The following is a 12,969-nucleotide window of genomic DNA, read 5'->3' on the forward strand; positions in this document are numbered from 1 at the left end:
AGCCATGTGACCCAAAGTACTGCTCTGATATAAATTCTTTTTGATGTTTCAAATTTAAAAAAAAAAATAAAAAAGACATCCTCCCCTCAGGCTGTAAACTAGCAGGCTTTATTTTGACTCAGATATGGCCTGCTTATATAGATATGGTCTGCTTATATCATTCCATTTTTGTGTTGGATTAGGTATCTTCTGCAGTTGACATAAAGCTGATGTAAATGCTCTATTGTGTGCTTTCCCTAACATGACAGAAGGGTGATTGTGTCTGTGCCTGATCTAGCTCAGTCATGCCTTAAGTGATTTGGTAGCTTAGAGCCAGCATTAATTGTTGTGGAGCCTCTGCCATGTTGCATGAGATAGAAATATGTTGTCCTCTTCACCATTTTGCATACAAGGAACTGTGGCAAAGGGATCAAAAGCACGTTCCAGTTCAGAGCAGAACTGGCCTCCTCTCTCTGAGCTGTGTGCTCTGCTGCTGGCTATTGCTTACTTCTTCTCAATTTTAATCCACTGATTGCTATGATAATGCCTTTTTGAGAAGCCCTTCTGAGTTTTGAGTACCTCTGACAGTGTTCATATTCCAGACAACTTGAGTTACAGTACTAAGGAATTCAGGAATTTTGTACTGTATCAAAATCCAAACACTTTGCCCCTCCTGTACTTCTGTGCTTGTTTTACAGCCTCCTTGTGGCAATCCAGCCCATTTTGTCTGGAATATTTTGCCCTTTATAAACCAACACTGTCTCTGAAATCCATCATTTACAATCTTCCAGTTGATTAGTGATCAGTTATCTTCCTAGTACTTATATTCTTTCTTGGAGGAGTGATCTGGCTCAGGCCAGTAATTACATGGATTATTACTCTTTATGTCTGCTTGTAAAATATAGGTCATGATAACATTAAGTTTTATAGGTAGCTGGAAATTTTGCACTTCATAGTAATGTAAACTTGATCCTAGTGTTCAAATGGACTGTGAACCCCTGCTTCCTTTATGGTGGAATTTTGACAGGTATAGAACACAATTCGGTGTCTACCCAACAGACACACTGTCATATGTAGAAGGTCGTTAGAGCAAAATGAGGATGCCTAATCATTAGAAATATTGTGTGACCCTGCAGGTCCAACCAGCAGTCTTAGCTCTATTTTGCGAGGTCCTGGATGAAGTGGGCCAAGTACTAGATAGTTTTCCAGAGTTGCCAGACTGGGAATTACCCACTGGCCTTCAGGAAATCAGTCTGGGGGAAGAACTGCAGAGGAAAGTGCTGAGGAAAAAGGTAGTGCTTTAGAAGATAGCAGGAAAGACCTAAAAACTAATTCATATGGATTGGCAGGTGAGAAGGCTCTGTCTCCTGATCACATTACCATCTCAGAGAGATATGTTGCAGAGATGCTCTTCCTTCCCCAGCTCCCCTCTCTAGGTGGCCCAGTCAGACTCTTAGCAGAATTTGTTTGACTCCTTTCCACCAGAACAGAAAGATTTGGACAGCTGTCAGCACCAGGTTGGGGTGGCAGATCCATCCCAGACAATGCAGCCCTTATTACCCAGGGTGAGCTGGCCAGCCTGTGAGACACGGGCAACCCTGTGGAAAACATTTGTGTTGCAGGTGACTGAAAAAGTCATACAATGCATAATGCTGGGCAATAGTGCAAAATGCTGCATTTGAGCAAGAGCTGAACACAGAGAAGTTGGGCAGTGTGAGTTTTTAACCCCACTTATCTTGCTTAGTGGATTATTGTGATATGGTTGCTTAGGCTAGCTGATCTGATCCAGAGCAATATTGTTGCCTGCTCTTTTTGTGGCAGTGCTGTGGATGCAGTTTCAGGAAAGGTGGCTGTAGCTGAGCAGTAGCTTCAAAAAAGCATTCTCAGCTAAGGTACTGCTTGCTGTTGCCCTAATTACCATATTAGAAAAGATCTAAACAGACAAGATGACTCCCAAAAGTGTTCCCACACTTTGGTTGCAGCAGCCTGAGGTCCCAAATATAGCCACTCATAGTTCAAAGCCATGAGCCCTATGACTTAAAATGCAGACATCCTAGTGCTGTATTCTGAAACCACATTGTACACATACATTGCATGAATGGGGAAGAAACAGCAAAGCAAAAAAAATTTATGAGGAAACATTGTATTTCCCTTCACCACCACACCACCAGCAAGGTGCTGGTATCCAGGGGAAGACCATCTAACTCTGATAGGCAGTTCCAGAGTCTGAATTGCAAGAATAAGGTGGTACAAATGTAGCTTCTCTGGTAGGAGTGCATTAGTCATCATCACTGTCATGTTGGTATTGAATATCAGAAGCTTTTCCTGTATTCATCGTGCATGGTGAGATCGTTTTGATTTCACTTTCACTCACTTCCTGGGGGTCATCTGTCCATTTTTACTCTCCACATATATGCTGTCCTGTAAAATAGATTAAGGACCTTGATCATATTCTGATATCCCCTACTCTTTTATAACAGTTTCTAAAAGGAACATACCAAATGTAAAAGCAACAGGAATAGTTTCAATTGTACGGTTTCCATGCAGGAAGAAACTGCCTAGGTCATGAGAAGATATGATTGAGAGGTGGGTACAATAGAACTGTATATAACTGAACAGGATGGGCAAAACAAGAAGGAAATAATTAGATATTCAGGACTACTCACAACACAGCAGCTGTGATCACTTAAATGTTTTTAAAAATTAACCAAAAAGTATTTTTTTTTTTTTACTTGATTGTTTACAATGAGATTGCAGCTCTCCTTCCACGGTTCATTGTGGGACCTAAAACTTAAATGGCCTCAGAATGGGAGTAGACCCTCATGGGATATCAAGTCTGTTAGTAGCTGTTACATAGAGCTGTAACATACAAATGTATATGTATTATACAACAACAAAACCCCCCACATTCTCTACTTTTACTGTGCTCCTCCCTATACATCTAACTCTGATCTGACTGAATATGGCTTTCTTCTGCTTACTTTAGTTTCTTTGTTTTAACTAAAGTCTGGAGTCTGTGTGATATTCTAAAACTTGTTGTAGCTTGCAGCATTGAGGGATACATGATATATATAGCATATACCCTGAACTGAACAATTTATTTATTGCTGATACTGGGGGTTGGACTTGTGCATCAGGGTGTTCCAGGCTGGTTCATTTTCCAGAGCGTTAGATAAACCCATAGGATCCAACCCGTTTGAGCCTGAAATATGAGAAGGTTTTGAATACTCCTGCTCTGGTCCTTCCTCCATCCTGAGATCTCATCCCTCTCCCTCCTCATCAAGGGGCTGTATTTGACATAAGTCATTGATGCACTGATATCATATTTAATCAATAATGATTTCTTTGTCTAAATATTTAATTCTCAGTCTTTGAAGGAGTATCACGATAGAAAAACATGATTTTTTTTGTCATCTGTAGGGAGCAGTTGTCCCCTCCTCTGAAATGGAGGTTGTCGTGCAGCTGCGGCTAAGTTACCTGGGTCTGAGTAATTAGCAACAAATCATATTAACCTGTTATATGAGAATATTTGCATCACTATTAGATATTCTCAGAATATTCTGAGTAGGAAGGGACCCACAAAGATAATCAAGTCCAACTCTTAAGTGAATGACCCATATGGGGATTGAACCCACTGCCTTGGCATTATTAGCACCAAATTGGGTTTTGGCCATGCAATAGGAGAAAGAAAGTTGGAGGAGCCAGTTTGCAATTTAAAGCAAAATGATGATGAATTTGCATAGTACATCAAGCCTCACGTCCACCATATTCAACATGAAAGGTGGAGAGACTGTTTCACTTCCTAGGGACAAATGAGTGAAGCAAAGTAATGCATTCTGAGAAGTCACACCTATGGACTGTGGACCTGTGTGCAGTAGAAGAGTGATGAAGATGCTGACAGTCCGTATCAATGAGGCCAGTGGTGTGAAATGTTTAGCTGGTGTTGATGGATCAAAGCAGTTCAAGCACAGAATGTGCAAATGTCTCCTGCTCTCCACCTAGTACTGGGAGCGGAGCTGTCTGAGTCACTGTAAGACTGTCAGCTTCAGGGCCTTTTCTGAACAAAGCTCTTAGGGCCTAATCTAGGTAACATTGGAGAAAAATAAAATCTCTTTTTGTTATTGTTGTTTGAGGGGGTTCTACTTTTCTTTTTTTTTTTTTTTTTATTACTTGCCTACATTTTTTTTACTAGGAAAGCAGCGATCTTAGGGGAAGAAATCTGGGGAAAAATATCAGTTTAGGCTTCCTGGGGAAAATCAGGCAGAGATGTTGAAATTACTTTTCAGCAAAGTAACGACAAAAAATTCATTTGGGTCATCCCAAGACAGTTTGCTGTCTTTCAGATGTTTTTAGATTATTTTTATACTGATTGCTTTTGCCTAAGTTTTTCTTCTGCTGCAGATCAGCTCTTAGATAAAACCCCTCATATTTATCAGTAAAGATATTGAAATACATTATGGAAAATGCAGTATTTGATAGGTTTTAATTTAGGCCAAAGCAATTTGCATTGAATTAAAAAACTGTTCTAATCTCCTCAAAATACATATTTCATTTCTTCTGGCTCTGTTCTGTTGTTAAGATGCTTCTGTGGATAACAGTGTAGTTAAATTACTCTAGTTGTACCAGTCTGAAGCTGAATGTACATTATACTCTTTACTGGTCAAGGGTGAAAATAGATGTCTTCTCTGCTGAACACAGCTGCCTTAGCAGACACTGCCCATGCAGTTAAGTATCCATTACCTCTCTTCACGTGATGGTTTTGTTCAGTGTGAACTACAGGATGCATTATGGTAGCAGATCTGCAGCTCCCTTAGTCTAAACAGAAGGTGTACTAAGAATGATGCTTCAGTCTGCATACTGACACCCCTCTGGCATCACTGGAAAAGCTCCGAGTACCAATCCAGCCCTGGAGTTCAGTGAACAGACCTAAAGGTCTCAACTGTGGCTTTGCGGGAAAGAAGTGGCGTCAGATCCTCAGCTGAGGATAAATCAGGCTTTGCTGACATCATTATTGCTGACTGAGAATTTGGCCCAGTGTTATGGCTGTATTTATTTCCCCTGCTGCACCTTGAAATACAACCAGCTTTTGCTTGATTGAATAGGCTTGTTTTCTAGCAATTACTGTTGTAATTACCAGTTCTCAAGAGAAGGTTTTTTGCCTGCTGTCAGCTCTGGTAGAGGAAAAGGGAAAACAAAGTTAACTGTCAAGTTGCTTCCCTGAGGAGGAGTCATCCAAACATAAGGGATCATGGACTAAGTGCAGGATTAAAGGGGTGTGCAGATCCCAGGCTAGCAGTGGTATAACCCTTAAAGAAGGTGCATCCTCGTTTAGGAGTCTTACAGGAACCTATGCTGTCCCTGTTTCCTCACATCTGTGCATGAAAGAGAAGTTCTGTCTCATTCTCTGCCCAAAGGGGGGATGTGAAAATAGAAATATTGAAGTATAGTACCTTGATTCTTCTGCCTGACTGTAGCCTAGAATTCAGATCCTGTTCGAAGCCAGTGACTTGCCAAGGCAGATGTTATGCTTGAATGAGTTTAATGAGATGATCAGGACCCTGTTTACCAGTGTGGCTTGCTTAGAGCAGTGCTCCAAACACCCAGGGAAACAGGAAGAAATTGTAATTAAAGGCAGCTTTGAAATTCAGTATGTGACTGATTTGCATTTTACCACTTTATTCCTCTTTCCCCTTGCCCCTGTAAAAGCCTGGGGAGGTTTGCATGGTGAGACTGGCATTGCTGTGATGCATTATGGATGCTTGAGGGACTGTGGAATGGCAATTGTGTAATGAGGATGAAAATCAGCGCTTATGGAGAGAAAAATAAACTTTTCCCTTAACTGGTGCCTGGAGTGGGGGGGGTTTATCCTCTTGGTTGTGCACGTGGGGCAAGGTTGTGACTCTCTTAGCCGTACTGGAGGATTTGGTGAAGGACTGTGTGATGCTGGGGGGGTTGTCAGGGGCTTGTAACCAATGGCTCTGCAGCTGCAGGATAAGAACACCCCACAGAAGATGTGCTGCTACCATATGTTGCACATACAGTCTTTCTTTTCAGCACCCATCTCTCTGTCCTTTATTTCATTATCCTGTATAGAGGGGAGAGTACATGTATCTGTGCTAAACTTCTTGCTAGTAGGACTAGGAACAAAATGGCACCTATTCCCTGTGTTGAAGCTTTAAGCAAAGGCCTCTTCCTCGCTCTCACAACACTTACTGGTTTAGTGATTTATTCTGTTCTGTTTTACCTGCTGTGTTACTAAAAGCCATACTTTGGACTCCATTTCAGCAGTAAAAATGTTTTACGGAATCAGTCTGGTGTATCAGTGTCTCTTAACTAAGCACTGTAGACTTACTGCTTTGTCCTGTTCTGCTTTGTAAGTGCTATAGATATATTTCTGTCCTCATTTGATTTAGGTACCTGCATAATTTAATTTAATTAATTTTCAAAGTGAATTAAAAAAATGTAGCAAGGCTCTATATAGGCCTGAATTCATATGCTATGTCTCATTATGTATGTGTTTTCCCTTGAAAACCCTAATTCTGAATACTATGATCATAAAACTTGCAGCTTTCATTAATAAAGAACAAGTCTCTTACTGCTTGTGGATTTAAAATAAAGATATCAAATAGGATCTGTAGTCTCAAAACAGAAGATAGGTAGTAATGAAAAATTCCCTTTGGATGGAAGCTAGTCTCCTGATTTTAGTGAGCTGATCTGAAATTTATGACTGCCTGGAGTGGCAACAATTCAGAAGCCAGATTGTGTTCAGGCTGGTTGACCAACAAAAGTCACTATTACTTTAGAAACATGTCATTTAAAAATAAATTTAAAAAAAAATGCCTTCTAGAAGCTGTCAATGGACTTTCCACTATATTGTAATCTTCTGAATCAAGTGGGTTTTCATTACACCACTCACCCTCTACATCACATCTACGCATCACATATATTTACCCTCTGTGTACTAAGGAAATAGTATCTCTTCCCCTACCCTTGCCTGCCCTGGTAAACTAGGGAAAAAAAAAAAAAAAAGAAAAGTAGGGCAAACTCTGTAGCCTTTATGCAGGGAAAGTCCCATCAACTTCAGTGGGAGACTTGGCTCAGAGAGAAGTACAGGAGCCAGGCCAAAGTTTGCATTCTGGTTTTTACAAAGTTAGTATCAGATGTTTGTAGACTAAAGCCACAGAGCTTTGCAGAGGTGGCCAATGAAATGTCTCTATCTCAGTGGACCTCTGGCATTTAATTCCTGCAACCTCCAGTCTTTGTGTTTTGAAAAAATCTTTTCTTCATTGGAACATGTTTACTTGAATGCAATGTTTGGAATACAGCCAGCACTGCTCGAATATACTCACAGCATAGGCATAAATTAAACCCCAGTCTTGCTAGGGGACTGATAAGCATGAAGGGTCTCAGTGTTCTCAGATGAATCATACTTAGCTCATCAGTGGGTGCCTTGATTTAATGAAGCCATAGTATGTTAATGTTAACACTGCAAAAAAAGCTGTAAAGTTACAGGCAGCCATGCTAACTAGCTACAAGCATTTAAAAGCCTGGGCATGAGCTCCTACTTGGCTATTCTGGCCATAATTAATGATGACAAGTATGTTGGAAAAATAATTATTTTGCTTGCTTTTAAAGACAATTACTTGCTTGAGGCAAGTGAGGGGGTGGGATTTATGTGGCTGTAATAAGCATATGTAGATGGCATCTTCCCAGAAGAATATTATAGCCACAGGATCTTTTTAATTGACCTGAGATTCCTTTGTTCTGTAGATACAATTTATGTATGTGGTCACAGATTAAAATGACCCTACTTGTTCTAGGGCAGGCTGAGTTCTAAATTGCTAAAAGGAAAAAAAGACTGCCTTTATCAGCCCAATCAGCAACAGATAGAAATCTCTCCTGGTCACTTTGTAGGGAGGAGAAGTCTTTTTAAATTGGTACCCTGAGTGCATGCCCTTTTCATCTGATAAAATAGGAGTCGGGGGTATGGAAGCACGCTGAGGTGAGTATTACTGCAGTCATCTGGTATCCTTCGTGTGTCTGGGCTTGCATAGCACAGCAGCTTTTGCCTGGCACGTGGCCATGCCATCCTCTGACAGCCACCTGCCTGCTCATTTACCATGTTGGGCTGCAGAGCCTTGGTCCCTTTCCAGGCCAGACATGGTGGTGGAATCAGGGAGGGAGCACCTGCTTTGCTATTGCCTGCCATTCTAGAGCATCATGTGTGATGGAGGTCACCTCTGCTCCTCCTCCTTTCCCTTCAGTCACTGACATTCTGGCATTCAAGGGCTATGGGAGTGATGTAGTCTTATCACATAGTCTATGATCAGGTGCTTTAACAATAAGGTAGAGTCTTTCTCTCAGAGTTTCATGCTAACTGTGCCCAGGTGGGAAATAACAGCAGAAAATCGCCCAAGGCTGTAATTCAGTGGAAAATTCCACATGTCCACAACTAATGACCTTTAAGAGAAAGCAGGAGTTTTCATGTTTATTGTCAGTGATTCCGTTGTTCATCTGAGATGGTGAAATCCTCTTGGGCCACAGGAGAGAGAAGAGGAACCAAAAATCTGTGTGCTGCTCACTTATGTATTAGAGAAATCTCCTTCTTATTCCCTTTTTTAATCTCGTGGTGATTGTACAGAAGTCATAATATCTTTCCTCAGTTCCCATCTATAAGGTAGGGAAGATGATGCTCTCTTTCTTAGTAAAGTGTTTTGAAACACAATGCTGAAATTTGTAACAGAAAATGCCGTATGAAGAGTTGTGGGTGCTTTTGTCCACAGCCTGCTGCTTACAGTAAAGGTTGTGCTCTGTGCACTCCACAGTCAGTCACTGCGAGTTGAGATCTGAAGCTGGGGAAGGAAGACAAATAAAAGAGGGGAAACCTGCTGAATGTATATTAATGTGGTTTTGGTGAGATGATACATAACAGAAAAATATTTAGATTTCTTGCAGTCCTAGTTGTATCTAGTCCTTTCTAAAAGCATTACTAAAGGAAGCAGACAAAGGTGGGTGAATGATAACATTTAAGGGTTTGGATCCAATTCAGTCTATTGATGTCTGCAGATTTTTGTCAGGGTAGAAATTTTTACCTGATTTCAATCTGTTTGGAGAGCTGAAAAATGAAAGCTGTGCCTCAGCAACAGAAAAGTACTAGAGAATAAAGAATAAACAGTTCTCCCATCATGAAGATAAAAGATCTTAGAGTTCCTCAAAGTAGGCTGTGGTGGTAGGAGATGAGGAGTAGAAGAGAAAGAGCCTAGGTTTCATTGCCCTGGATACAAATGAGAGATACAAATGTTTGTTTATATAAGTTCAAAGTTTTCCCTAGAAATTACAAGTCTAACAGGAAGACAACCTCTGCTTTCAGCTCCAAGGGCAGAGTGAGTTGGAAATGAGACAAAATATAGGGTACTGGAGTTAAAAGCAGTAAGGTTTTGTGCAAGGTCATTAAAGGGCCATTCTTAGGCATCTGGGAGGGATTACTGCATTAGTCTATATTTGACCCTGTGCTAAACTGGCAGAGAAGGGAATTCCCTTGTGGTCGTGCTGTGGTTTTACTGCGTATTTCTTTCATTCTTTTTTTTTTTCCTTTAATTTACTGAGTGCAGAGAGGCAGACTTACTGCATCAGAAACTCCAGCCTGGTGTGCTGCTGAGTGTGGGACATGTCTGCTGGCAAACAGGAAGCTGGTGTTTCAAGGGCTGTTTGGGCATTACATCTTTTCCCATGTACCACACAATGATAGCAAGAGGAAGTATCATGAGGTTCAGGGATGAATGCTGAGTTTATCCTGACTGCCAAATTTCTTCTTCAAAATAACCAGATTCTAGTGTAAATCTTTGTTTAGGTCTTCTGGAAGGAATTAGGAGTGATGGAAAGGTCCCACTCACCCAAACATTTCCAGATATCTATGGAAAGATTTGTGAGATTGTAAATTGTGTTTAATCTGGGAGGAAGTCTGAGTTTCTTTGGCACAAGAGTAGATTCAGGCATTGTTTCCAGATTAAATATGTTGTAGATTGGTTTAAACAGACCAGTTCCTTCCATACTCACACATTGTGGTGCCCCCTAGTCTTTGGGGGAGAGATGTGTGCCAATCAGATCATGGAGGGAATGGATGTGGTACATGCACATTAATGTGTGCAAGCCTTCCAGCTTCTAAAGCAGATGGTATTGGGCCATCTCCAAGGGAGAGCAGTAGCAAGCTTGGCCCCCCATTCCAAGGTCATGTGATTTCCCAAGTCCAACCCACAGTCTGCAGTGTTTCACAAGTGGCAGTTGCTCGTGTCACTGACTTAAAGGGACCCTCTTCTCACCTCTTGCCTTTCTACTGTTCCTTTCTGCTCTATACACAGTTACATACAAAACAGTTTTTTATATAATGATGTTAACCTGACCGTAGCTTGAAGTGTGATTCAGAAGAATTGTTTATGTGTCTGAAAGCTTGTCAGCTGATTTCCAAACTATCTGATAGTTAGAAAGAGGAGACCGTTGCTGATTTGTTTGGTTTGGGCTTTTTCTATATGATGGTACAGATACAAGAACAATGGAATCCTATTGAATATCACAGGATTTATGAATACTAAACTATGGTGAAGTTTTTCAGATTGCACACCGAATGGATTTTCCTCAAGCATGAAACTTGGCTTTCCTGAAAAAAGCACAGTATTTATTTCTGTGCTGACAACAAATAGTTCAAGAAAAGCCACTGCTATTGGCTTTCTACCTTTTGGAGTGCACCCCTAGTTTTTACAGTCTTCATTATAGCACTGTATATTCTTTTACTTTATAAGAATAGCACTGCTTTTTTCAGATCAGTTGCTTTGCTAGTATAGAAAGCTGGCTTCAAATCCAGTCAGTAGGTGGTTATAGATTATAAATGTTTTCTCTTACAAATAACTGCTTACTTGTATCTCAGTGCAGTTATGACTTGGTAGTATCCCAAAGGCTGGAATCAGTAAAAGCCAAGAGCTGAAGCACCTGTGGAAGTTTAGATCTTTTCTTTTATGCATTTTCCCATCTTCTAATCATTACACATAGGAAGACTTGAGGCATAGAAACACTAATGTGCCCAAGACTGTGTAGTCAAATTTCTGGCATTATCCTTTATATGCCAGGGGATGAGGTGTTGCCTGCCCAAGCAAGCTGTGCTTGAGTGACTTAGAGGTAAGTGACTAGGAGGAGGCAAACACAGATAAATGTCATTGCCATTAAATGTACTGTTCCAACCTTATGGAATTAGAAAGGATACAAAGTCAGTACCAAACTGCCCTAAACTCTTCAGAGAGGCAGCAGATGCAACAGGAATAAGACTGAATTTCAAGATCGGGTGATCTTGGTTGAATAAAACCAAAAGATTTTTAGGAAACTTAAAAGCAGCGTGGTGGAGTAAGGGGAAATAAACAGCTGTAATCATCTAGGGCAAAGAAATGGGATTAAGCTCTGGTTCTTCTCTTATTACCTACTGCCCAAGAGTCTCAAAGATTTTTTTTTTAAAATATAAGCAATGTCATACTATGGCCCAATTTGAAAGAGGGAAACTGAAGCATAGGGTAGTGGGATGACTGTCCGGAATCAAAACCTCCTGAAACAACGCTCCTTTTTTTTTTCCAGTAGTGCCTAAGAAGAAAATGAGGAGATAGCCCAGTGACATGACAGGAGAATTAAAGTGATGCATTTTCCACTCTAGACAAGAATTGGTTAATAGAATCAGTTTTGATGTGGTGGTTTTTTTGTTTGTTTTTTTTTTTTTACATTATCCAAACCTGTTGTGTTTTTTTTTTTTCTTCCCTTCTCACCATATTGCTGGTTGCTCTAACAGCTGAGTAATGCAGAAGTTCTGCCTGAAAAAATGCTTCCTCCTTATATGATACTGTACATATTGTCATGGAAATTGTCCTCATTTCCCCCGAGCACACTTTAAATAACTCGAACAGCAGTGCTAATGAGCAGAAAGATATCTGCAATCCCCACCGTGCAACTTGACATACTTTATCCCACTCTGAATTCCCTTTGCTCATCTCTGAGCATTTTAAAGATCTGGTATAATAATTTCCTTTCTCTCTTTGGTCCGTTCATTTTGGTCTTAGCACTTGGTAATAAAAGGTCAGCTTTGGCTGAAACCTTAGTGTTGCAGCCATGCCGTTTTTTACTGCCAAATATCTTAAGAAAAGCAAGTGTCTCCGAAAGGGTAAGTCATGATGTTTTTGGTGTGTTTAGTGTTGTCTGTTTTGCTTTAAATCACAGTACAGGATTTATTTTGAATTAACAAGCAGTGGAAATGGATCTATTCATACTGCTGGTCGTTTAGCACTGGGGGTTTTATTATGCTGTGTGCATTTTTGGTTCAAGATACAGTGTATGTTATTATCTTGCATTTTACATTCAGAAAAGCCGACTAAGCAAGAGGATGTTTAACCCTTTAAACATGGAGCATGTGTTTTGCATAGGGATGGAATCCCTCATGTAGAACAAAACAGAAAAAGAGAATATGTATTTTTTTTTTTACAGATAAGTTTAGTTAGGCAGCTGAGTAATGCTCTAGTATTTTTTCTTTTTCTCCAAAAGGAGCATTTTTTTAAAATCTACACTGAAATAATAAATAATATTCCTAAGTGAAGGAAAAGCATATTTCCTCTTAGCATCTTTCCCATGTCGGGCTACCTGAGTGCATGATTCCACATAGATTTTCAGCTTGCTGTTGTGAGGTTCTTTTTGTGAATTACTGTGTGGGCTTTTTCAGGAAATGTAATTGTTTTTTTCTCCAGATACAATGTAATTGTTTTTTTCTCTCTTCATGAGAACAGTCTGCTTATAGCATTTTCAAAATTGACAACGTACTAAACTCCTAACAGAAAAACACATTGATTGTTCTTTTGCATGTGTCTTTATCGTGATGTTTGTTGTTTAGCCAGCAGTCCAGATGTGGGGGTTGCATAAAGGCAAATATCTGTGATTTCTTATAGCTGGGACATGCAGTAGTTCCAG

General features: G+C 40.2%; 1 protein-coding gene across 3 annotated transcripts in view; it reads left to right on the forward strand.

Moving 5' to 3' along the window:
- The window catches only part of ARHGAP22 (Rho GTPase activating protein 22), a 149,682-nt gene that overhangs the window by 77,546 nt on the left and 59,167 nt on the right, over positions 1–12,969 (forward strand). Inside the window, exon 1 of one of the 3 annotated variants that reach the window (XM_017803839.1) lies at positions 11,949–12,172. The exons of the other annotated variants lie outside the window; for them this stretch is intronic. Within the exon in view, the coding sequence (XP_017659328.1) occupies positions 12,121–12,172 (52 nt within the window). The 5' untranslated portion in view covers positions 11,949–12,120. Of the gene's footprint in view, positions 1–11,948; positions 12,173–12,969 lie in introns of those variants that run through there. 3 annotated transcript variants of the gene reach the window in all.

This window comes from Lepidothrix coronata, unplaced genomic scaffold (assembly GCF_001604755.1).
Source record: "Lepidothrix coronata isolate B3197 unplaced genomic scaffold, Lepidothrix_coronata-1.0 Scaffold8, whole genome shotgun sequence".
Lineage (NCBI taxonomy): Eukaryota > Metazoa > Chordata > Aves > Passeriformes > Pipridae > Lepidothrix > Lepidothrix coronata.